Raw genomic sequence first — 24146 nt, forward strand, 5'->3', positions numbered from 1 at the left:
TTAGATTGTCTTCCACGGCCGTGGGCTCCATGCCGAATAACCAGGCAGGGGAAGGATGCAGGAAGCGCGGATCCTGCATCCTTCCCCCGCCTTCGCCCGCGCGCTTTTCGCAGGTCCAAAGACAGTGCACCGTATCCACGCAAATAGTGTACGCACGACATCGTGGTCCTGGAATGGAACACGGAAGCACGCCTGTACCAGCAAGCATTGCCTCCAGGCCTCAACGCAACCTCGTCTGCAAGAGACGCGCTATTGTCTTGACGACGACGACCTTGGTCGATGCAACGTACTTTGGTGTCGCCGTCGGCTTGGCGCTTGGCCACTGCACACGATTTCGGTGTGTATACGGATCCTCCGGATAATATGAAAACGCTGGTTTGCGGGTCATTTTGGCATCGATGGCTCTGCGGTACTGCGTGCGTCGCTTCTCGACGGTGCCGACGCCGATCAAGTCGCGCTTGGACTTCAAGGCGCTCGTCGCCGACGTCGACGCTGCTGTCCGCAACGTGGCTGTGCGCAAGAGCGGCGGCGATCCGGCCCGCGTGGCGGCGCTCTACACGACCCACGCCCAGCAGACGCAGCACGTGAACCTGCTGCGCCAAGAGCGCAATGCGCTCGCCAAGCAAGGCGCGGACGAGGCGGCGCGCCTTCGTGGCCGTGACATCAAGCTCGAGATTCAGGCGCTGGAGACGTCCCTGTCGCAGCTCACCGACGACATGGTACATTTGACGATCGATACTGGGCACGCTGCATAGCAAACGCATGGATAGGAACGTGAGGCACTACTGCTGCCCAACCAAACGCACCCCGAGAGTCCGCTCGGGCCCGAAGAGAACTCGGTCGTCAAGCATACGATTGGCACCAAGCCGACGTTTTCGTTCCCGCCCAAGGACCACCTCGACCTCGCGACCGACCTCGACATCCTCGAAATGAACTCCAAGATGGCCGGCTCGCGCTTCGCGACACTCAAGAACGACGGTGCGATGCTAGAGCTGGCACTCGTGCATTGGAGCATGGCCAAATTGCGCGCCAAGGGCTTTGTCGTGCACTTGCCGCCCGACGTCGCGCACGCGAGCATCGTCGAGGGCTGCGGCTTCCAGCCCCGCGGCGAGGCCACACAAGTCTACTCGGTCGCCAACTCGGACTTGTGTCTCGTGGGCACGGCCGAGATTCCGCTGGCGGCGCTCCACGCCGACTCGATCCTCTCGACGGCCGAGCTCCCGCTCAAGGTCGCTGCCTTCGGCCACTGCTTCCGCACCGAGGTGGGCCACGGCGGCAAGGACACGCGTGGCCTCTACCGCATCCATCAGTTCAGCAAGGTCGAGATGTTTGCCTACGGTGCGACTCTTGGTACCTACCAGAGGCGAGACCATGCTGTTTGGTGTAGGCACGCTCGACCACGCCGAGACGTTGATGCAAGAGCTTCTCGACGTGCAGATGGAGATTGTCTCGGAGCTCGGGCTGCACGCGCAAGTGGTCGACATGGCGACCGAGGACCTCGGGGCGCCGGCGTACCGCAAGTTTGATATCCTCGCCTACATGCCGGGCCGCGGCAGCTACAACGAGATCTCGAGCTTGAGCAACTGCACCGACTACCAAGCGCGGCGGCTCAACATCCGCCACAAGGCCGAGGCGGAGAAGACGCAGTTCGTGGCGACCTTGAACGGCACGGCCTGTGCGATCCCGCGGCTCATCATTAGCATCCTCGAGACGTTCCAGGAGGCCGATGGCTCGGTGCGCATCCCGAACGTATTGCGACCGTACTTTGGCGGCCTCGAGCGTCTGACCAAGCCGGCTCGAAAGACCAAGTAAGATTGGATCCTAGACAACGAAGATAAAGAAGAGAGCAGCACCACACAGCTCGTACATGAGCGGTGACGATCCCATGGTGTTGGGTGCAAATGGACGATCCACGGAATCTGGCTGGTCACACGTTCGATGCGACCGTCCACAACCTCTGGGAATACATGTGTAGCACTCGTGTCTTTGGCTTCCTTTCACTTCCCCCCTGTCGTCGTCGTCGGCACCCAAGCGGAAAAAACGCCCGCGTTGGATTCGCGTTTTTTTGACGACATCCTGCACAGGATACTTTTGGTCGAGAGGCAGGTAGAGGCACCGAGAGAGGCATGTTGTGTATGGCATATCCCCTTGCCGATCCAGTGCTTTTGTTGTATGTACACCGTAGACGAGGCATGGACGCTTCTGCCAAGGAAATCGAGGGGCGTGCATGGGCGTTCTGGTGCTTCAGCGCCGTCGAACGCCGGTTGGCGTGGTCTTGCAACGCCAGACCGTGCATAGGAAAGCCACCCAAGAGTACAAAAGATCGACGACGCCCGACCAAGCTCAAGCTGGCGACGGCCTTACCAACTTCAACTCGTTGCGCAATCCGACGGGAAAAAACCCAATCAAACGCCATAAAACGATGCGCACATTGAGGCGCGGCGCTTGGTAATCATGGGCGTGCCATCCCCGGGCTGATCCTCGCCGAATCGCACTGTAGTCTTTTCCCTCTATACCCTGTCTAGCATCTTGTCCAAGCACCTGGGACACACCCATGCAAGCTGGTTGCACTTGTACCCTTGACAGCTTGAAGGATGTGGCGGCGTCCCGTGATTGGCCATTGCGCTTGAAACGCAAGGAAGGACGCGCCGTCGTCACAAAAAACGAACCAATCAGCCACGCGGTCCGACTCGTCACGGGTCCCCACCTCTCGCACTTTATACTTTCCGGATCTCGCGGGGCGTTCCCCGTCTAACTTTATACTATCCGATCTGAGAGGTGGATATCTTTGCTTTGTGGCTGCCGACCCCACTTTTCACTTTTGGATTTGCCGCTTTCGCATCGCATCCTCCGCATCACGATGATGTCTGTCCTCCGCCGCGCCGCCACCGTCGCCGCCAAGCAGCAGCCCTACGCCGGCACGTGGGTGCGCGCCATGAGCAGCCTCCCGAGCCTCGAGCAGGTGGGCCTCAAGACGACGGGCCAGGTCTTCCGCAACTTGAGCTACGCCGAGATCGCCGAGCACGAGCTCAAGAACGGCGAGGGCGTCTTTGTCAAGAACGGCACGTTCAAGGTCGACACGGGCAAGTTCACCGGTCGCTCGCCCAAGGACAAGTACTTTGTCGAGCAGGCGCCGTCCAAGGACAACATTTGGTGGGCTCGATCAACCAGCCGATGAAGCCCGAGGTGTTTGACGAGCTCCACGAGGTCGTCAAGAACCACTACAACGCTGCCGAGAAGGTCTACGTCTTTGACGGCTACTGCGGCGCCAACCCGAACTCGCGCAAGCGCGTCCGCATCATCACGGAGCTCGCGTGGCAGCACCACTTCGTCACCAACATGTTTATCCGCGCGACGACCAAGGAAGAAGTCGAGAACTTTGAGCCGGACTTTACGATCATCAACGCGTGCAAGGTGACCGACACCGAGTACAAGAAGCACGGCCTCAACTCGGAAGTCTTTGTCGGCTTCAACATTGAGAAGAACGTGGCCATCATTGGTGGCACGTGGTACGGTGGCGAGATGAAGAAGGGCATCTTCTCGATGATGAACTACTGGCTCCCGCTCGAGAAGATCATGGCCATGCACTGCTCGGCCAACAAGGGCAAGAACGGCGACACCGCGCTCTTCTTTGGTCTCTCGGGCACGGGCAAGACGACCTTGTCGGCCGACCCGCACCGCTACCTCATCGGCGACGACGAGCACGGCTGGGACGACGAAGGCATCTTCAACTTTGAGGGCGGCTGCTACGCCAAGACGATCAACCTCAGCGAGGAGAACGAGCCGGATATCTACCGCGCCATCAAGCGCGATGCGATGCTTGAGAACGTCTGGATCACCGAGAACAACGAGCCCGACTACTACAACACGTCCAAGACGGAGAACGGTCGCGTCTCGTACCCGATCCACCACATTGACAACCACGAGCCGACGTCGAGCGGTGGCCACCCCAACAACATCATCTTCCTCACGTGCGACGCCTACGGTGTCCTTCCCCCCGTCTCGAAGCTCACGCCGGGCCAGGCCCAGTACCACTTCCTCTCGGGCTACACGGCCAAGGTTGCCGGTACCGAGCGTGGTGTGACGGAGCCCACGGCGACGTTCTCGGCCTGCTTCGGCGCCGCGTTCCTCCCGCTCCACCCGACCAAGTACGCCGATCTTCTCCAGGAGAAGATCCAGACGCACAAGTCGGATGTGTACCTCGTCAACACGGGCTGGACCGCCGGTGGCTACGGCGTCGGCAAGCGCATGTCGATCAAGGACACGCGCGCCTGCATTGACGCGATCCTCGACGGCTCGATCAAGAAGTCGGAGTTCACGACGGACCCGATCTTTGGCCTCGCGACGCCCAAGACGCTCGGCGCCATCTCGCCCTCGATCCTCAACCCGCGTGACGCGTGGGCGGACAAGGCCGCGTACGACGCGACCGCCAACAAGCTCGCTGGCATGTTCAAGGCCAACTTCCAGAAGTACATCTCGAAGGACCACACCGACTACTCCAAGTTTGGCCCGCTCGTCTAAATCTCCTATATACATACCCTGTACTTTGCTGTCCTTATCCGTCGTGTCTTGATACTATCTTGATACAAAACGCAACCACTAAATTCTATACAACTCCTTCACAACGCAACCACTAGACTCTAGACAACTCGTTGACGAAGCGCTTCTGACAACCTCGGCCTCGATGATGAGCGTGGGCCAAGGACCTCGAAGCAGTAGCCCGAGACGGCAAACTCTCGGCCAACAACGCTCCCATCATAGCTCCATAGCTCCATAGCTCCATAGCTCCATAGCTCCATGGGTAAATAAAAACTCTATTTCATAGACCCTTGATAGCTCGTAGAGCAGCCGTGGATCCAACCCCGTCGCCATCTCGAGATCTCGAAAGCAAGGGTCATTGTTGTAAGCTTAGACGGAGGCCCCCAAGGAGGTCGAGGTCGAGGTCAAGTCAGCAATCAGAAAGTGGTATTCTTATAGGCGTAAATTGAGTTGTGGCGGTTCAGTGAGACGCGGTGCGTCGACAGGCGGCTCCATTGTCCTCTTGCTTTGAGCCAAGTCGACCCGAACCCGCTCAATGGCTCGCGGTCCATCGAGTACTACATGTACTTGAGCATCGTACAAGGCCAAAATCAATTCGCTTAAAACTCGATGCCGTAGACTGCGTAGCCGACCCATGGACCCATCGGCCGATCGTCGACCTTCTCGAGACGCGCTTGATGGGCTTCTAGCACCGACACAATAGCATCGTAGCCGTAGAGTCGCGCCACGGGCAGCGCACGTTGCGAGAACCCTTCGGACCGCGCGTCACAGAGGAAGCGGACCACATCTAAATGTCCGCTGGCCACCGCGCCATCGATGGCAAAGAGTGACGCGCCTTCGCACCGATGGGTGTGCAGATACTGCACCACAGGAAGGTGGCCATGGTCGGCGGCTTGGTCCATTGCATCGGTCGTGCACCCCACATGTGGATGGTGCTCGTGCAGGTAGGCGACAACGTCGAGGTTGCCAGCGCTGGCCGCGAGGGTCATGGCGTCGACGGTGCCTTCGAGTCCGTACGACGCATGGAGAAATGCGAGGATCTCGAGTGACCCGAGCGCTGCGGCGCGATCAAAAGTCGCGTTGGACGCGCCCGGCACATGGAGCGCCTGTAGAAAGTGCAATGTCGCCAAGTGCGGGCGAAGACCGACATAGTGCCACACGCCCGCCGTCGGATGGACGTCGTAGGTTGCCATGAGGTGCTGCAAGAGCGCCACGTCATGGCACACGACCGCCTTGTTGAGCATCGAGTTGGTGACAACGGCCGGGAACGCAGCCGCCAGCGCATAGACCAGATCGATATGGCGGTCCATGATGGCTGCCTTGATGGCATGCCGCGCCGCAAGGTCCGCGCCCGGTAGACGGAGGAGGTAAAAAACCACATGTTGATGCCCGCGCGCCGCCGCCTGCCGGATCGCGTCGCGGATGGTCGTGTCCAATGCTACGTGGTGCGCCCAGCGGGTGAGAAGAGACAAATGACCTTCCCGCGCAGCCATGCAAAAGGCTTCATGCACCACGGACGAGACATCGATGGCCGAGATGAGAAACTGGATGACGGCATCGTGACCAAACTTGGCTGCAGACACGAGGGCGCGCGCTGGCAGCGGCGTGCACTGATGGTAGCGCTTAAGACGAGGCACGTCGCCGAGGGCCGCTGCCATGCACGCGACCAAGAGCGTCGTCGAGCGATGCGCCTTGAGGTTGGCGATCGAGAGACCGAGGTCGGCCAGCTCCAGTTCGTTTTGAGACGCCCGTGAAAGACCCTCGAACGCGGCGCAGAGCTCATCGGTGCCAAGCAAAAGGGCCTCGCGCCGGAACTGGCCTTTTCGGAGGGGCCGTTCGATGAGTCGAAACGACGCCTGGAAGGCGAGGAGGCATTGGTAGAGCCCGTCTTGGTACTGCGTCATGCAGGAAAGAAGGCACGGGTTCGACAAGACGGCGTGGGCCGACGAGCACGACGTGGCTGCCACCATGCTTGCGTCTTGGTATGTGACGCTTTGCGCAGACGAGCGTTTTGAGCGCTGTCACACGCAACCATACTGCGCCTCTCCCATTGTACCAGCGAGTCGTGTGGTCCGCGCCAATGACTGGATCAAACTCAAATGACCATAGCAAAGAAGGAAAATGGTGTTGAGCTTTGGACTTGGAGGATCGTGTTGTTTCTTGCACCTCGAATGAAACGACAGAAATTGGATTGGAGAAGTTCTCGCCGCGCCACGCGCTATTAGGGCACAGAAAATGGCGGCGATGGCATGTGCCGTGGCATAGAAGAGAGTCTGTAGCAAGGGGCTCGTCCCGTCGCCGCATCATCTCCAGAGACCGAACAAGTGCAATGCGAGGCCTCGACGCACTCTGCACTTTTTGCTTGCCACCACGAGAGCGTGCCACGTCGAAACCATATGGCCCACTGGCGTCTCGACCCCATTTTCAAGTCCGAGTGGCGCTGCGCAGGAGCGAGTCGAGCTACGAGTTCTTGTAGCTACAACATACTAGTACGTTTTATCCGTTCGGCCATACCAAAAAAGCGAGGTCCTGCCACGAGGCGCGTGGCCATACCACACAGGTCGTCGCCGGCGTGGAGCATTCGGCCAATCAAAAGGCAGTAAAGTGGCCAGCCGATCTTGGCACGTCAGTTTTCTATTGACGTGGCAGCACGCATGACGATCTTCCACACATTGCCGGACGAGGTCTTGGACCAGATCCTTGGCTATTGCAAACGACCGTGTCAAATTGCACTCGCCGCCGCCGCCGCCTTTCCCGTCGCGTCCCAGTACCTCTTGCATGCCCAGCGCGACGACCATTTGCGCGCGCTGCGCGACCGTCCGTCCCCAGCCAAGGCCATCGAGCAAGCGCACTACTGCTGGCTTCCGTCCTCGATATCCAAAACAAAAGACGCAATCGCGTTTCAAGAGGCTTGCTGGAGCGACGACGCAGACGCGATGCTGGTGTCGTGGGGCCACACGCGGATCATGGCGCTGCCCAAGGCCCTTCGCCACAAGTGCATTTGGGCGCGCCTCGATGACATTGAGAACCGCTGTGCACGGGAATCCTTTCTGCTTGCTGCATTGGACCATGGCTGGGTCCAGCCACATGGTGCCTACTGGACTATCGTCTCAGCGCCCTCGACCGACGCATGCAACGCGACCCGCGACCGCGTGCAGCAGCAGCTGCCGCTTCTTCTCGCTGCACAGAACGGCTACTGGCGCGTCGTCCACCGCCTTCTCAATACCTTTAGTGGTCCGGACGCAACCAAGCGCGTGGTCTTAGGCGTCCTGGCCGCAGCGTTCTATCATGGCGAGCGGTCCGTGATCGAGCGGCTCGTCCCGACATTTCAGCTGGAGCGACGCATCCCGCGACGCCTGGTGACAAGCATTTTTCGGCAGCGACAGCCCGTCGACACTCTGGAAATGGCTGTCGCTTTCGGTTGGCGACATATTCTCGCGTGGATCGAGCCGTCGCTGGATGGTCTCCTTCAATGGAGGCACTCCGCATGGACGATGCCGCACCGACGACCGAGCTCACTGCTGTTCTCGACAACATGCCTGGGAAAGAGAAGTCGAAGTAGCTATCTCGTCGCGCTATGAAGAAACCCACTTGATTGTACTCTAGTCGATACTGGTGTTGACCGACATAGAAAGACACTGTATACAGGAGCACGACAAGCGACTCACCGCGTTGGCGAGTAATGCGTGCTACCTTGCGATGTAGCTCATCACGACGGTGGTGCCAGGCGTGCGTATCTAGAGACAATAATGTACTACAAGACAACACGTTGGACGCCTCCCGAGATCGAGATCACCACGTCGTCTCTAGTCGCTGGCGGAATGGAACGGAGCCATCCGCGCTGGCGCCAAGAACAGGCGCGTTGTTCAAGGCAACATCGAGGGCTTCGAGCATGCATCGCTTGCAAGTGGAATCAACTCTCGGGAAGCGACCTGCCGAGTTTTGGTCGTGCGTTGCGTGCACGGTATGCTCGTCGACTGCGACTCCTCCCAATCAGTCGACCATTGGAGTACATTCTGGTGCTGCGCTTCGTACCAAGTCATGACATTTTGGAAGCGATGTCATGGAATGAGACGGGTCGCGCGTGAGTTGTCGTTCTCCGAGTTATTTTGCTCTCAGTCGATCAACTTTTATCAAACTTCACGGTGGTCGCAAGTGCGCTGGACGATATAGCCCTCAGAGCAGACGCATGACCTCGACAATGTCGGCAGAAACGGCTTCCGTGGCAGCGATGAGCTCGTCGTCCAACGCGCTACGAGCTTGTGGCAGCGCAAACGGCGAGGTATCGACGTTGCAATGCTTCACACGGGGGTAGGTTCCGTTGTTCAAGAAGCCAACGACGACATCATGGATGCACTTGCTCGGCTGCGAGAACGCGGCGCCGTGTCCGTAGCCTTGGCGCGTCACCAGCACCGCATTGCGGCTACCAAGGAGCTCGGTCGTGTGCTTGGCGCTGCGGAGCGGCGTGACCGGGTCGAGCTCGTTGTTCAAAATCAGAATCTTATTCTTGAGGCGCGCGTTCCACGGACCCGCGTAGCGCTCAACTGGCAGCGTCGTCCACGCCTTGGCTGGCAAGCCCAGGGAAAACCACATCGGCCCAAAGAGCGGCGACGCTTTCTTGGCGGCGCGAAGCCCGTGCGCCCATGTCGCCGCGGCTGAAGCGCGAAGGTCCCCGTCGTGGGCCAGGTACATGCTATAGCCCATGTTTGCAAGGCGCGAGCTGCTTGCATCGACGATGCAGACGTTCTCGCTCGGGACCCCCGAGACATTGCCTTGCATCGCGGCCGCCGCATAAGTCGCAAACGACGGCCACAGAGACGGTGCGTACATTGGCGGCAGCATGGCCGTCCGCAAGTCCCGGCCCGTGACCAGCGTGACGTCGTCGCCGCCTGAGACAATCAGCGGGTTGACATCGGTTGAAGCAAAGAGCGCGCGTAGTTTCTTGGCCACGTACGGTCGCTGGGCCGGCCCCGCCGCTTCGCACTCGGCGCCAAACGCTTCAAAGATCGTCTCCATGTCGGCGATGGCCGTCGCGAGGAGTTTGGGGGTCGCACCCGTGTACACGCTGGGATCGACGACCGAATCGAGAACGATGCGGCCGACGTGGCTCGGAAACAAGTTGGCATAAATGACACCGAGTACCCTACCCCCATGTCCACGTAACAGTGTTGGTTGTGCAACGGTGGGTATACATACGTGCCGTACGAGACGCCGTAATAGTGCATGAGGTCTTGGTTGAGCGCCGCGCGGATGCGGTCCATGTCCCGTGCGACAAATGCCGTCGAGAGGTACGGAAGGTAGTTGCTGTTGTAGCGCTTGCAGCGAGCGGGCGCGAGTGCATACTGCGCGGCAAAGTGGTGAAACTGCGCGTCGGTGAACTCGCCGTCAAACGGATCCAAGAGCTTGCGCAGGTCGGCGACTTGTTTGGCTGCGGTTGCACCGTCTCGCGAGCACTTCACTTCCCGCGACGCACCGAGGCCGCGCGGATCAAAGCCGAGGACATCGTAGCCCCCGCCAAGGATGAAGGCCATTTGCGCGTTGGCAAATTGGGACCCGCCCACCCCGAGCCCCCCAGGGTTGACGAGAATCGTACCGAGGGGTGGCGCAGCACTGGACCGGTACCGACGCACTGCGATCGCAATCGTAGCCGGGTTGGACGGATCCTTGTAGTTGAGGGGCACGTCGAGTGACCCGCATTGCACCTGGGGGTCGGCCACCCCGGGGCATGGGCGCCAGTTGAAAGGGTCGGCCGACAGAGCCGAGGCGAGCACCGTTGCAAGCGTGAGCAGGCGTGCCATCGTCGAAGGAGGATGCTGGCAAATTGAATTGTGAGCAAAGCAAAAACTGATTGACGACGGTGGGTGCGAATTTATGCTTTGCGTGTAGTCGCGAGGACGAAACAATGGTATCCGCGTCCATTTGTTCAGTGATTGGCCGCAAGCCCATCAAGATACTTGAGCTCTCGACGACTAGGAGACGATACCGATGCAAGCGCGTTCATGAAGAGATTGGTTGATTTCTCAGACAGTCTTTCCATCATCACTCCACTCTTTTTGACAGTGCAGCGCAATAGAAGATAAAGAGACTATTTGTTGCTAGTACCCTGTTTGAGCTTTGCCGTGTGTCTGAGCGCGGCGATAAGAAACGGCCGCAGTCCCTTGTTCAATTGCTTTGCGTATCGGGACATCGATTTGCCCAGCCGCTGATAGCTTTGTCGTCGAACGGTTTGCGGGGCTTTGACTTTTGAAATTATAGGACATACAAGTAGTCGATGAAGGGCACTCGTGGTCTATGGCGCATAGCCGTCTTCGAGAGGCGATATGCAAGATGTTGATGTGGCGTCGACCCAGTAGTACGATGATTTTGCACGGGAGCAAGCGTTGCTTCGGACAGGACATGTGCCCTCTACGTCCCAACTCAACGCGAGTGCACGTGGTCTTGACGAGCGCATGGTCTATTGTTCGCTTGAATGCGCAGACCCAACACAAACATTATGGACGAGAACGCACCGTCAATGACGAGCTCTGTTTCATTTTGCCTGGTCACGGCGTGACCAGGCAAAATAAAAATATTCAAAAAAATCCAGTGGACCATGGATTTATAAACAGATGTCAAAATCCTGCACAATGCCTTGGTCGTGCACAATCAATTCTAATACCGAGTACGTACACTTATGAGGTATCGCTCTCCAAGGGTATATAGTATACCCTTGTGTTTACTCACGTCAACCTGTGCCCACTGGCAACTCTTTTGATTTCTGACGTCACTGCCCATGCCAAGCAGCAACGCAACTCGTTCAAAATCGAGCCCAATATGACAGATGGGCGAGCGTGCCATCGACAAAGCAAATGAACTTGATTCTACGCGTTTGCACCACTTACGGTGGCCACCAATATGATGGCGAGAAGAGCCTGATTGCCACCTTCTTAACAGTCCTACTGCGTGGCGTCTAGAGTGCCATGGTAGAGCTGCATGAAAGGTCATCGTATTAGAGGACAACACATTGAACTAGTGCTCATTTGCAGCGGTGGCCTGCGCTCGTTGCGCGGCGCGTTTCTCAAACAAGAGCTCTCGCTTGCTCGGTGGTGCGGGCTCGCCGTTCTTGAGCGCGATCGCCCAGCTCAGCGACGGCGCAATCGACGTCTGGTTGCCGCCCACAGCATACGCCATGTGACCCGCAAACATGAGCGCCTTGTGCTCGATGCCGTTGTCATCGATCGTCACGTCGACCGTGAGGTACCCTGGTGGAATGTCCTCCATGTCCACGAGCGGATAGTCATAGGGAACGAGGACCTCAACATAGTCCGCGACGTTGCTCCCGTTCACGTCGGCATCGGGCTTGCGCTCCCAGCGCATCTCGGACATATGGTCGCCTTGCCACTCGCCCTTGTCACTAAAGACACAAAAGACGCTGATCCAGCCGCTGAGGTAGCTTGGGCCTGAACCGCCGCCTTGGTGGCTGCAGATGCGGTCCCAAAACGCAACGTTTGCGTGGCCCTTGGCCGCTGCGACAAACTGATCGAGGATGGGTGCGAGCATCGCTGCCCACTGCGTCATGCGCTCGCCATAAGCTGCGAGCTCGTCGAGGCGACGGCGAATGTCTTCCCAATCGCCGACGGTGCCGAGGAGCGTTACCTGCGGAATGCCGCAGCGGAGGCAAAACTTGTACGAAAAGTACGTTTTCATCGTGGCCATGAGGACGACGCTGGCGACAATGACGTCGTGGTCGGTCGTTGTCGAGAAGGACGGGAGCACCCAGTGCTTGAGGCTAGGGTCCACGAGGTGCTCGTCCATCTTGTCGACCATTTGTTTCGATAGCGCGCCGATGTCGACCGAGTACAACGTCCCACTGGCGTAAACGACGAGCTCCTTCTGGCCGTCATGCTTGACGAGCGACGACCGGAGCTCCTCGGCGTGGCCGTCCACGTACATCCCAAACTGGATCAGAATCGCGAGCCAAATGTCATCGGGTCGAAGGACAAGGTCGAGATGCTCATTGTACGCTTCAATGACACCACGCACAAAGCCGCTCTCCGAGGCGACCACGGACCCAAGCTTTGTCCCTTGGACTATGTCCTTGCAGCCTTCTTTCGCAAACGCCTTGAGGCTCGCGACCGGCGACGCAGTGGATGGTGTCTCGCGACACGCATTGCGCTGCACAGACGAGACGGCAAACGTGATCATAATCCTTCAGATCCAATTTGAAAATGACATCGGCTCTTCGTGCCAAGGTCAACGAGTGTACAATCATTCCCCATGTCGAGACGTGGGCCACTCACAACCCGCCAACGCAACCCAACAGCAAGCAGAGACGATGGCAACGGTTGTGAGTGATCCAGATATGAGGAAGGGATGCACACTTGGAGGGCTAGGTTACTACTACTGCTCGCATCCAATCAAACAGGTCATAAATTGAAATCGAATGTCGGGTGCGGGTCGGCGACGACCCCGGTTCAATTCTCGGGGTGGCTAAACAGGACGTTGGCGGTAATTGAATTGTTGTCTGGACGTGGGTGCGGCCGAGTGCGTAGGTGGTGTAGGTATAGAGCTTGTGCAAGTGAGTCGCTTGTGGTTGTCGCTGATGCTCATGGACTGTGGCCTTTGCAAACAAAAGTAACGATGGGAGGCCACACCTTGTGCCAGCCCATCCTGCGGCACCAACTGCATGTCCTAGCGTTAGCAGGAAACAACAATCGAGGACAAGATACAACGGGGTTCCATTTGGCCTATACCATACATGTGGAAGGGTTAACCCTCCCGCGCCTACTTGTTCAAAGAGCACGACCGTCGCCCAGTCCACACTAGACACGAGGCGTCGAATGGACATGGTACGTCGAGTCGAATCCAACGAGTGACTTTGCACGCAGTACATAAACTCACGTGAGCCGTACTTTTACTTGGTCCGACTGGTATTCACTCTGCAGTGCAGTAGTGCATTCTGCAGCCTTGCGGAGTGTTGTTCGACCGTGATCGTCGTTGCCACGACGTTGATTGGACACGAAACCCTGGACAAGAATGCGTGCACTTCCCACAAGCATTCCATTCTTCAACGTCATGCGACATTCTGTCATTACAAGGTTGCCCTTCCGCTAGCATGGTCAAAGCCATCGCTGTCAGCGCCGTCCTGACCCTGGCTGCTGCTTCGACGGACCCGTTCCATTGGGGGCCTTGTGCGGGAAACCCGGATCTCCGCACGCAGTGCGGCTACCTCACCGTACCCCTCGATCATCTCAACGCGACCAACGAGGCCACCATCGACATTGTCGTCCAGCGCTATCAGTCAACTGCGGCCAAACCGCTCGGTACGATTCTTCTCAACCCCGGTGGTCCCGGCGCGTCTGGCACGGCCCTGGGGTCGCCAGTGGCCACCTTCCTCACGGGCGGCCAGTACGACGTTTTGGGTTTTGATCCGCGTGGCGTTGGCCAGTCGCGGCCAATCCACTGCGCTAAAGCGGATTTGCGGCGTGGGTGGGTCAGTATGATCTCTTCACCTCAAGTGGTGTGTTTTATGACTCACTTTCCGACGACGAAGTCGATCGCTACGGTAGCGTGTACGACCAAGCTATGGCGCGCTGCCGCCACTACGACGGCGACTACCTCCCGTACCTCTCGACGGCGTTTGTGGCACGCGATATGGACCTCATTCGCGCGGCACTGGGCCAAGATCACATGCACTATTTTGGCTTCTCCTACGGCACGTACGTCCCTTTCAGTCCTTACTGAAGAGGACAGTTTTGTACATCGTACTAGGGTACTCGGCGCGACGTACGCCAATCTGTTTCCGCATCGCGTCGGTCGCTTCGTCATCGACTCGGTCGTCGACGCGACCAAGTATTCGATTGCAAGCGCATCGTTTTGGGCAGCTACGATCGCCAGCATCGAAGACGTTTTGGATGGTTTTGCGGCCGAGTGCGAAGCCGCGGGGCCGCTAGTCTGTCCTCTCGCTGGCCATGGCACGCCACTCGGGCCGCGTCTGCGGTCGTTTATCCAAAATTTTACTCCTAAAGTCGTCCGTGGTGGGTACGACGTCGTCCAGTTTACGTCCACGGACCTGTACACACTTCTCTTGGGCCCCATGTACCAGCCAGCGATGTGGCCCAAGCTCGCGATCGACTTGCACCAGCTCATGCAAGGCACGTACATGGCACCACCAGCAAGTGATGTGTGTCCGTCGCAGCTCGAGGCGCGCGATCTCGGTTTGAACGGGATTCCATTCATGGGCAACGACATCGATCCGACGACCAACACGGCGCAGAGCTGGGCCGACGGTCTTCGCGCTGCCCAGAAAATCTCGCCTATCTTTGGTGGGCCGTGGCTCGGGACCCTTATGCTGATCAAGTACTGGAAGACGACACCGATCGAGCGGTTTGCGGGTCCTTGGAACAAAACTCTGGCCAACAAGATTTTGATTCTCAACAACGTCCACGACCCGGTGACACCCTTGGTCGCTGCTGAGCACATGCACAACGTCTTTGGCGCCAACAACTCGGTCTTGGTGGTGCGCGAAGGCTACGGCCACATTGCGTCTACGTCGCAGCCCAGTGCGTGCATTCACGGCCTTGTCACCGCGTACTTTTCCCATGGCGTCCTTCCGACAACAACATTTTGCAAGGTGGACCGCGGACCGTTTGCAGCGCCGTCCACGCACTCGACCATTGCCCTTGCCGCGCAAGAGCTGTCGACGATCGTTCACAAGGCGCATCCTGGTCACAAGCTCATGAGACTCTAAAAATCTCAAGCTTTCCTTGTGTCTTGCCTTTTGAGGGTTGCACCTGCTGAGGAGAGACCATGGGCATGGACCAACGCGTCCTGCCGACTCAAGTCTAGGCGACGAGGTACTTGACAAGTGGGACACCAATCACATAGATACTTGGCCTTGGTGGTCGAGGCTACTCCACAGCCGCGCAAAGCGACTCCCTTGTGCATCGAGGTAGACGAGCTCTAGCGTATACGTTGCTATTCACTGTCCTGCATTCTTTAGGATTGGTCGCTCCGCAGTCATTCCCATCGCGCCCTCGCTCGATCGTCGCGTGATCTTGCGTTCTCCAAGCTGCAGTCGATGCTCCCTCCGTGGTGGTGAATTGCAACTGGTGAGACACGAGGGAATCTACTTTAAGTTTATTCCCTTATTGACAGCGAGGACAATCTTATCTCTCTTGATAGGTTTCCGACACGAGCCGATTTCGCGAGCCCTCACAAGCACTTCCTTCCGGCATCGCCACGTGGGGCGGCGCCTTTCCCGAAGTTCGGCGAAGGTCGCGATGAGTCATCCTTTATTTTATTTTAAGCGGTTTTAATCCGTTTACAAACATCGTTATCAGCATGCACACATGCACAGAATTAAAATACCATCCCGAGGTGGCACGCCCATCTGCGACACGCGAGTTTGCCGACGCGTTTGATTGGTGGAGGCGGGTACCACTCGCATCTGATTGGCCAATGGGCTGAACGCTGGCGTGGGATTGGCCATTGCCCACAAAGTGTTTGCATCAACCTTTGGCGGCCAAGGATCCCCGGAAGTTCATTTGCGCATTTTCTGCCGCCATGTCCACTCGTAAGTGCAAGCATGTATACTAGGACCGTGCTAAGTGCACGCCTCTGAACTAGCCTACAGCGCCAACCTTGGCACGTCGACCGTCGCCGAAGCCCTTGACGGCCTCAAGAAGGGCCAGTTTGTCGTCGTCATGGACAACGAAGACCGCGAGAACGAGGGCGACCTCATCATGCCCGCACAGCTCGCGACCGAGGCGTCGCTGGCCTTTATGATCCGCTACTCGAGCGGCGTCATCTGCGCGCCGCTGACGAGCGACCGCATCGACGAGCTCCAGCTGCCGCTCATGGTGCCCAACAACACGGAAGTGCGCAAGTGCAAGTTCACCATCACCGTCGACCTCAACGAAGGCACGACGACGGGCATCTCGGCGGCCGACCGCGCCGCCACGATCCGTGCGCTTGCCGACCCGAGCGTCAAGGCCCGGTCGTTCAACCGCCCGGGCCACATCTTCCCGCTGCTGGCCGTCGACGGCGGTGTCTTGTCCCGCGGTACGCCATTCCATCTCGTGCTTCGAACGCTCACGCGGCTTTAGCGGGCCATACCGAAGCGGCGGTGGACCTTGCGCGCCTCGCCGGCTGCACGCCGGCGGCCTACATTTGCGAGATCAACGACGACAACGGCCGCATGCTCCGCCGGCCGCAGCTCGAGACGTTTGCGGCGACGCACGGTCTGCACTTGATCACCATCTCGGACTTGATTCGCTACCGCTTTTCGCACGAGACATGTACAATTCGAATTCCCTCTCAGATCGTAGTTGTCACGATAATGGATGTAGTGATCCAGCGTGTCGGCGCCGCCGTGCCGCTTCAGACGCCCTTTGGCGCCTGCCGTAAAGTGGCGTACACGACGACGTTTGACGCGACGCGGTACGGGACGGGCGCTAGAATCACGCCATTTCTCACAATCTGTAGGTTTGATGCGCTTGTCGTCGGGACCATTGCGGCCACGGGCGCGCATGTCTTTTTTGTCGACGGCAGCATCGACGGCAGCATCGAAGCGCAGTTTGCGCTGCAGTGGTTGACGTCCAAGAAGGCCAACGGTGTCTTGGTGTTTGTACCTGGCTACGAAGGTGCGTTCGCGTAGGCATGTTGACATTGGGACTCAAGAGATGCTCTGTAGCGTTGGTCGATGTGAGTGGCGAGCTCATGGCCAAGCAGTCGATCTTTGGCATGGGCCTCCAGATCTTGAAGGAAATGGGGGCGTCGTCGGCGGTGCTTTTGGCCAAGACGGCGCCGGCCTTCGACACCAAGGGGTTTGGCACGGCGATCGAGCGCGTCCAGCTCCTCGAGTGCGCATAGAGCAATAGTGTACATGTAGACGACGTGATAAGTAACGAAAAGAGCAGTTGCACCTGGACCTTGCCCCTTGGCAGTCACATGGCAGTCATAGAAGAGAAGAACAGAGGTCGACAGTTGAGAGAATTCAGAGAGACAACGCGCGTGACATCTCAAATGGCCGGAGATCGTAGTCGTGGACGCGGTGGTTCGGCCGCGTTATTAGTCATTTGAGCGCGGCGCCGAGGTCGCAAAGAGTCGTAGCTGCCATTCGGACAAGCTACCAGACCACTAAGCGTCGATGGTGACGCTGACGGGCACTCGTCGACAAGGCTCGACGACGAATGAGTGTTCGAGGCGAGATCGCCAAGAGGGCACGCTGGTTCTGAGGTCGACACGCTGTAAGACAGCCGAGGGAACCAAGTTGCCGGTGCATCCCGTGCGTGACCGCCATCGCAGCGTCGGCGCACGTATTACCGCCGGTTGCAAAACGAACATGAACCCAGCTCTGTTGTTTTAGCGTCTTGGGGCGGGCGACCTCGTCACTATCATGCGCGTGTACGGGACAGGTCCGTTTTCTTGCAATGAGTTGATGCATGCAATTTTAAAGACATGGTGGACTTTCTAATGCGCTCGTGAGGCGTGGCCGGTGCGTCAAGCGAGGCGTTAGTGGTCGTGACTCGGGACTGTGCGAGGGACCAGGCAGCGTGCACACCAAGGGTCGTCTCTGAGAGCGTTGAGCGACGCGACGAGCCAAGTGCCGGACATGCAGTCATGTGATGGTAGCGGCCTTGGCCGTGAGCGCAGCAGCATGAAGTTTCGTCAGCGTCGTGCGGAAGACGCGATTCTTGCGTTGGAGCCAAAGACAATACCAGACTTGTGATCCGAGTACGGTGCGGCGACGGCGTCGTTGAGAGAGCCAGCGACTGACGACGGGAGTTGCATCTGCAAAATGCCCTGCATCGGTGCAAAAGCGCGCCAGATCGCGCGGACGTAGGGGCAAAGAGATGGTCGTACGTTTCGCGGGCTTGCAGAGAGGGTAGTAGCAAGCATCGGGGCTAAGAAAGTGCAAGCTGGACCGAACTGCTACGGCTGTACAGGTCCGTCTTGGCGCTCACGTGCCGTCTGCTTCCACACCAAGATGATGGGAGTAGCCGCCGCAGCCGAGCTCCGGCTCCCCGACGCCATCTTACCCAAGTACGCCGACTACGTCTACCAAGTGATGCTCCGCGCAATCAAGCTCCGCGCACATTTGCACTGGCTCGACAGGGCCGACCAAGCGTGCCTCTTCTGCCCCACGCACGAGACGTACCGTCACTATCTCGTAGACTGCGACTTCATCAAGGACGTGTGGAGTACGCTTCACGCCGTCACGGTCCATTTGGGCGTGACCTTACCGACTACGCTCTCCGGCTTCCTCTACTCGACGCCCAAGACGGCGTCCAACATGCACCAAGCCGCATTCCGCTACCTCTGGCCCGTGCTCCGCGCCTGCGTCTGGTTCAACGTCTGGCGAGTCCGGAACGATCGCGTCTTTCGCGCCGACCTACCGCTGCCAAGTCCATGGACGATTGCCGTCAAGGCGGCACGCGTCGCTCAACTGCACTTGCACCACAGCCCGAGCAGCCTGCTCTTCGTCGGCTTCTCCGGCTCCTCGCCCAACACGAGTGGCCGCGACGTCACCTCGTCCCGCGGATTGCCTCCGCCTGCCTACATCAAGTTCCTCAACCGAGTACACATCACGAAGAAAGTCCGAGGTGACGTCGTGCGAGTTATGCACATCTTGCAGCATCTACGCGTCAATCGTCTGTTCTGTATACAGCGACCCCCGCCGCGAATCGACTTTAACTTTGACCGCTGCTGATGCTTGCGAGGGCTGGGGCTAGTAGAGCCGCTCTCTTAGTCGCCGTCCGCGGCAGCCGCGTGCTCGTATCCGTATATTTATCCGGCACAAACTACTTTTGAGTTTCAACGGGCTTTCGAAATATGCGTTTTTGTCTTCGTTGAAATTCAAAAGAAGAGCTCAAAAGTAAAGTCAAAGTCAAAAGTAAATGCGTTACGAAAATTCTCTACTAGAGAGCTCGATTAGAGCTCATCGAAGCTCAGTTGAGTTGAATCTGAGTCTCGGCGGCCGATTTTTAAGCGATCTGATTGGCTGTTTAGAAAATGCCCAGATATTTTAACGTTACTGTTGAGTTACGACTCGTGCGACACAATCTGAGACTCAGATTCAACTCAACTGAGTTTTCGAAAGAGCTCTACGTATAATATTATTTAGCATAGTTTTATCTATTGTAATAGACGACCCACTTCAGCAACAACCACGATGATGCGAAGGCACTTTGCAGCAACCCTCCTGGTTATGAGAAACCACGATGATGCGACAAGAACGGATCGAGTTGCTTGACGCGGTTCCATCGATCTCGGAGCTCAAGTTATAGGAAGCCACGACAGGCGATACCTTGTCGCCTGTCGTCCCCTCCACTGTACGCCGAGGATGCGAGGTGATCGCTGGAAAATCCATTGCGAACCTCTACACGTCGTAGAGATACGCGGTACTAGTACTTGGTACTACTGTAGTATACTGGTACGGCACGCTAACTTATGCCAAAAATGGCGTTTGCGACAATCGGCCTCTTGGGGAACTGGAAGCGATCACTTCCAACTATCATTTCTTGTCGGGCGACGGACGCACGCACGCGTACAGAGTACGCTGCGAGCGTGAGCCAACCAGTGGCCCACGTCCAAGTCGGTCCAGTCAATCACGGCCTGAAATTTGTACTAGTAAACAGGCAGTGAGAGCGGGCAGTTTGAGAGTTGATCGGCAAGTGATTTCAGGTCCCCACGCGCCAGATTCGACCGATGCAGATTCATGGCAGCTCGTCGCAGCCAATAGCAGCCCGTCGCAGCCAGTAGCAGCTCGTTTCAAAGTAGCTGTGCAGCGTCGCGTGTGCTTGACCTCGGCCTTTCTGCAGTGACGCGAGCGCAGCGACTCTGTGCAGGCACGACCAGCCTATAAAGACTCGATGCGATGGATGAATAACCCAATATTTCTAGCTCGCGTGTCAATAGCGACAGCTGCACCTATCATATATTCGATGCAGGGGATGCGCACCATCGGTGGTTCAGACGCGGCTTCCTCGGGTGAATATCAGATCACTGGAATCCGCCTATCATACCACGCTCTAAAAGTGCACGGCCCGACGCTGTCGAGCAGGCTCGAGTACGTTGGCCGGCGGTGCGCGTCGTATCGAGTCCTTGGCTGCCCCGTCTTGCCGCTTCAACGTCGTTGGCATCGTCTCTGCGCCGTTTTGTGTCGTCGTGTATGCAGACGTGACGTGTGGCGTGCATACAACGTTGCGTGACATCCCCGATTGCGGCCGCGCCACCGACGACCGTAATAGTTGTGGCCAAAACCCGCTTGGAATTGTCGTATTGTCCACTTTGTTGCAGACTGTAACTCTAGCAATCGATCGCGTCGTTGCCATCGCGAAAGCGACTTCGAGTGGGTCGGGTGCTCTGTGACGGGTCTTGACCGTATGCACACCGAGGACCCCCAAAGCAGCGGTGCCACGTCGTCTACATCCTTGTATCGCTAGCTGATTGAGCTCGATAACGCCGCGAGCTATGTCGCCGTAGCTTGACATTTCGAGGCGGGTTGATGGCTTGCTGGTCCAAGCTCCAAAGGCTCCTGTCGACGCCGCTCGGGTGCGAGCCCCGGCACCGTGCGCGTTAGGGCCCACCGCGCATGTCGGTGGGCCCGTGTTTTCGCAGCAGTGGGATCTTTAACTTCGTGGTTCGAGCGAATCGCAAGCGGCTACTTGGGTGTTGTCCAGATCATCTTTTCCGTTGGCGGCGATCATATCTACTAGGTAGTAGTATCTTGTACGCAGGAACCGCTCTACGGTATTACTGCGCTTTTGACAGATAATCGATGGCTCCCATCACACAGCAGAGCGCTCGACTTTCATTTTTCATTTCACCGCCTCGCCCAAAGCACCATGGACGCCACGACGATGCCAACGGCCTTCCACGACGTGGACGCGCTCCTCAAGACGCCGCTCGAGTACGACTCGGACACGGACGCCTCGTCGACGGACGGTGACGCGCCGAGCCTGCCGCCCGCGGATGCCGCGCGCCTTCAGGCGCTGTACGCGACGGTCTCGGAGCGGTCCGAGCACCTCGTGGGCTTCCCGTCGTGCAAGGACTGGGACTACAGCGCGCTCTTCCCGTTCCTCTCGTTCCCCATGAACAACGTCGGCGACCCGTACATCGAGTCGATCTCCAAGGTCTCGACGCGGGACTGCGAGCGGGACGTGCTCGCCTTCTTCGCATCGCTGCTGCGCGCACCGGTCGACGACGTCTGGGGCTACGTGACCAACGGCGGCACCGAAGGCAATCTGTACGGCATGTACCTCGCGCGCGAGCTGCACCCGACCGGTATCGTCTACTACTCGCAATCGACGCACTACTCGGTGGTCAAGAACCTCCACATTTTGCGCCAAACGAGCTGCGAAGTTCGCGTCCAGTCGAACGGCGAGATGGACTATGCACACTTTGCCGAGCTCGCGGCCGCCCATGCAGACGTGCCCGCGATCGTCTTTTGCAACATTGGCACGACCATGACCGAAGCCAAGGACGACATGGCCACGATCACGACCATCCTCGACGACCTTGGCATTCCGGATCGGTATCTGCACGCAGACGCCGCGCTCTGCGGTGTCATGAGCCCGTTTGTGGAGCCCCGCCCGGCCTTTGATTTTGCGGACGGCGCGCAGTCGATCTCGATCTCGGGCCACAAGTTCCTCGGGTCGCCGATTCCGTGCGGCGTCGTGCTCGCCAAGAAGCACCTCGTCGAAAAGATCAAGCGCGATGTCGCGTACATTGGCGCCCCGGACACGACGATCACGGGCTCCCGCAACGCGTTTACGCCGCTCCTGCTCTGGTACCGCGTCCAGAGTCTCGGCATCGACGGCCTCCAGAAGCGCGTCCAGATTGCACTCGAGAACGCGGCGTATGCCGAAGCCAAGTTGAAGGACCTCGGCGTCGCCGCGTGGCGCAACGAGAACGCGATCACGGTCGTCTTTCCCGAGGTCGCCCACGCGCTCCAGATCAAGTGGCAGCTCGCGACCGCCAAGGGCATCTCGCACCTCATTTGCATGCCGAACGTGACCAAGACGCAGATCGATGCGATCCTTGCCGACTTTGCGTGTTATCTCTAAGTGGCTAGCCTTTCTTTTATATCTATATACACCAATTTTACTAGAACCGGTAGATTTTTTGGAGGGTTCGGCGACTCCGTCCCAGAGTGAGCGGCGTCGCATCTATGGTACGACGTCTTTCCTCGCAAGCGGTCGACCGCTTGGATATGACCTTTGCGAGACCAGCAATCGCCCAATCGCCCGAGGAAATTGTCCTCCTCTATGTATGCTAAGTCTTTGTTACAACGACGAGCACGCAAAACTCGTTTACAGATATTGTACCTGGCGTGTCCACGCACGCACTATACTTTGTGAACGGATTTGCGGTGAATTGATACAGTCATTTCGGTAAAGCTATATTTCGGATATTTCGGTAAATTGACAATTGACATTGAAGTATACGGCTGGGGCCTGTGTGATTACATGGAGAGTTGCGAGGATAACGACGTGGGCCCGGGGAGCTGGCCCGGGGTTATGGCGTCGTGAGAGCGGTCGCCTCTGGTTGATGATATTGCAGCGGGCACCAAAGAATATAGTACCACCGCACGTTGCCACGACCTCTGCCCGGCGAGCTATCCCAGCTCGCCGGGCAGATAGAGTCATCTACGGACCTACACGTACTCGTCTTAACTCCTGCGACCAAGTAATTCGATTGAAAGTACCAACATGTACTGTCGCTGAGAGGACCAGTGGGCGGTTGTACCTACAAGAGAGATGAGTCGTGCGACCGTCGGGGGGGCCTACTAGCGCGCAAATGATGAGCATTCGTAGACTGAGAGCGAGATCCTGGAGTTCGTAGTGTAGTATATCGAGACGAAGAGGCTACCGTGGGTGCAGATGCTTGCATTTTCGAGAGTGAGTGTGTTGGAGATGCGAGCTCGCTACCCAATGGATGCCTGGGATAGGACACCGTCGTTGTACGCCGTAGGACGTTGGAGTCGGCAGCGCCAAATCTGTCGTCCAATGAAATCCTTTCCCGTATCTTCAACGGCCTTGGATTGGCCAACGCATTTTGCGTCTCTGACGTGGCATGCTCTGGTGCCGATTTGGGCGCCATGAAAATGGCCACCTGGAAACACTTCAAACAACTCTTTAAAGTCTCTTCAAACACTACTAGTACATTCCAGTGAAATCGATGAATCGAATGATGCATGATACAATAAATGTAAATAGATATGAAGTTTATTCGCGAATATATTGACAAAAATACACATCCACTATATATAAGGTAGACGCGTAGAGAATGAAGACAAGACGGAAGAAACCCAGGTATTCAGGTCGACGCAGGTTGACGCGCCGACGCACGCGGCCTCATTGTCGTGGCACACGACCAAGAAGCTCGGCAGCCTCCTCGACGACGCGGCCGATCTGCGCGCTCGGAAGCGACTGGCGACAACGGCGTTCAACAACATGTGGAAGATCTGGATGCGTCGAGGCCTCATCTCGGAAGGCAACCGTGTGCGGCTGTACAAGTGCTACGTGCTCCCGGTCCTTTTGTACAACTGTGGCACCTGGGCCCTGACGCCAACGAGTCTGGCGGGCCTTGACAGCTTCCATCGCCGGCAACTGCGTCGTCTT

General features: G+C 57.8%; 10 protein-coding genes across 10 annotated transcripts; 6 read left to right on the forward strand and 4 right to left on the reverse strand.

Moving 5' to 3' along the window:
• Positions 1-398: 398 nt before the first annotated feature.
• Positions 399-1812, forward strand: SPRG_12634 (seryl-tRNA synthetase; the record flags this gene model as incomplete). The annotated part of the gene is made up of 3 exons (XM_012352104.1): positions 399-719; positions 771-1338; positions 1388-1812. The coding sequence occupies 3 exons, from the start codon at positions 399-401 to the stop codon at positions 1810-1812; spliced, it is 1314 nt and encodes a 437-aa protein (XP_012207494.1).
• A 1051-nt stretch (positions 1813-2863) lies between these two features.
• Positions 2864-4521, forward strand: SPRG_12635 (phosphoenolpyruvate carboxykinase; the record flags this gene model as incomplete). Its single annotated transcript, XM_012352105.1, has 2 exons — positions 2864-3121; positions 3172-4521. The coding sequence occupies 2 exons, from the start codon at positions 2864-2866 to the stop codon at positions 4519-4521; spliced, it is 1608 nt and encodes a 535-aa protein (XP_012207495.1).
• Positions 4522-4949: 428 nt separating this feature from the next.
• Positions 4950-6548, reverse strand: SPRG_12636 (hypothetical protein). Its single transcript, XM_012352106.1, has one exon. It carries the CDS (start codon positions 6507-6509, stop codon positions 5139-5141), a length of 1371 nt encoding a protein of 456 aa, XP_012207496.1. The 5' UTR covers positions 6510-6548; the 3' UTR covers positions 4950-5138.
• A 645-nt stretch (positions 6549-7193) lies between these two features.
• Positions 7194-7902, forward strand: SPRG_12637 (hypothetical protein; the record flags this gene model as incomplete). Its single annotated transcript, XM_012352107.1, has 2 exons — positions 7194-7837; positions 7878-7902. The coding sequence occupies 2 exons, from the start codon at positions 7194-7196 to the stop codon at positions 7900-7902; spliced, it is 669 nt and encodes a 222-aa protein (XP_012207497.1).
• Positions 7903-8715: 813 nt separating this feature from the next.
• SPRG_12638 (hypothetical protein) lies at positions 8716-10337 on the reverse strand (the record flags this gene model as incomplete). The annotated part of the gene is made up of 2 exons (XM_012352108.1): positions 8716-9682; positions 9736-10337. The coding sequence occupies 2 exons, from the start codon at positions 10335-10337 to the stop codon at positions 8716-8718; spliced, it is 1569 nt and encodes a 522-aa protein (XP_012207498.1).
• Positions 10338-11547: 1210 nt separating this feature from the next.
• Positions 11548-12723, reverse strand: SPRG_12639 (hypothetical protein; the record flags this gene model as incomplete). Its single annotated transcript, XM_012352109.1, has 1 exon — positions 11548-12723. The coding sequence occupies one exon, from the start codon at positions 12721-12723 to the stop codon at positions 11548-11550; it is 1176 nt and encodes a 391-aa protein (XP_012207499.1).
• A 910-nt stretch (positions 12724-13633) lies between these two features.
• On the forward strand, positions 13634-15268 carry SPRG_12640 (hypothetical protein; the record flags this gene model as incomplete). Its single annotated transcript, XM_012352110.1, has 3 exons — positions 13634-13926; positions 14088-14237; positions 14290-15268. 3 exons carry the CDS (start codon positions 13634-13636, stop codon positions 15266-15268), a joined length of 1422 nt encoding a protein of 473 aa, XP_012207500.1.
• A 760-nt stretch (positions 15269-16028) lies between these two features.
• On the forward strand, positions 16029-17449 carry SPRG_12641 (hypothetical protein). The gene is made up of 6 exons (XM_012352111.1): positions 16029-16093; positions 16147-16581; positions 16626-16817; positions 16869-16959; positions 17005-17162; positions 17213-17449. The coding sequence occupies exons 1-6, from the start codon at positions 16084-16086 to the stop codon at positions 17389-17391; spliced, it is 1065 nt and encodes a 354-aa protein (XP_012207501.1). The 5' UTR covers positions 16029-16083; the 3' UTR covers positions 17392-17449.
• Positions 17450-21368: 3919 nt separating this feature from the next.
• SPRG_12642 (hypothetical protein) lies at positions 21369-22589 on the forward strand (the record flags this gene model as incomplete). Its single annotated transcript, XM_012352112.1, has 1 exon — positions 21369-22589. The coding sequence occupies one exon, from the start codon at positions 21369-21371 to the stop codon at positions 22587-22589; it is 1221 nt and encodes a 406-aa protein (XP_012207502.1).
• A 451-nt stretch (positions 22590-23040) lies between these two features.
• On the reverse strand, positions 23041-23333 carry SPRG_21170 (hypothetical protein; the record flags this gene model as incomplete). Its single annotated transcript, XM_012352120.1, has 2 exons — positions 23041-23271; positions 23313-23333. 2 exons carry the CDS (start codon positions 23331-23333, stop codon positions 23041-23043), a joined length of 252 nt encoding a protein of 83 aa, XP_012207510.1.
• Between the last annotated feature and the right edge of the window lie 813 nt (positions 23334-24146).

Source organism: Saprolegnia parasitica, assembly GCF_000151545.1.
Source record: "Saprolegnia parasitica CBS 223.65 unplaced genomic scaffold supercont2.92, whole genome shotgun sequence".
In the NCBI taxonomy this organism is placed as follows: Eukaryota; Oomycota; class Saprolegniomycetes; order Saprolegniales; family Saprolegniaceae; genus Saprolegnia; species Saprolegnia parasitica.

Coding starts and splice junctions, on each gene's coding strand:
- SPRG_12641 (XM_012352111.1), top strand. Junction 16,582..16,625: donor CGGCGGTGTCTTGTCCCGCG/GTACGCCATTCC, acceptor ACGCGGCTTTAG/CGGGCCATACCGAAGCGGCG. Junction 16,818..16,868: donor CCGCTTTTCGCACGAGACAT/GTACAATTCGAA, acceptor TAATGGATGTAG/TGATCCAGCGTGTCGGCGCC.
- SPRG_12636 (XM_012352106.1), bottom strand. CDS start 6,509: ATGGTGGCAGCCACGTCGTGCTCGTCGGCCCACGCCGTCTTGTCGAAC.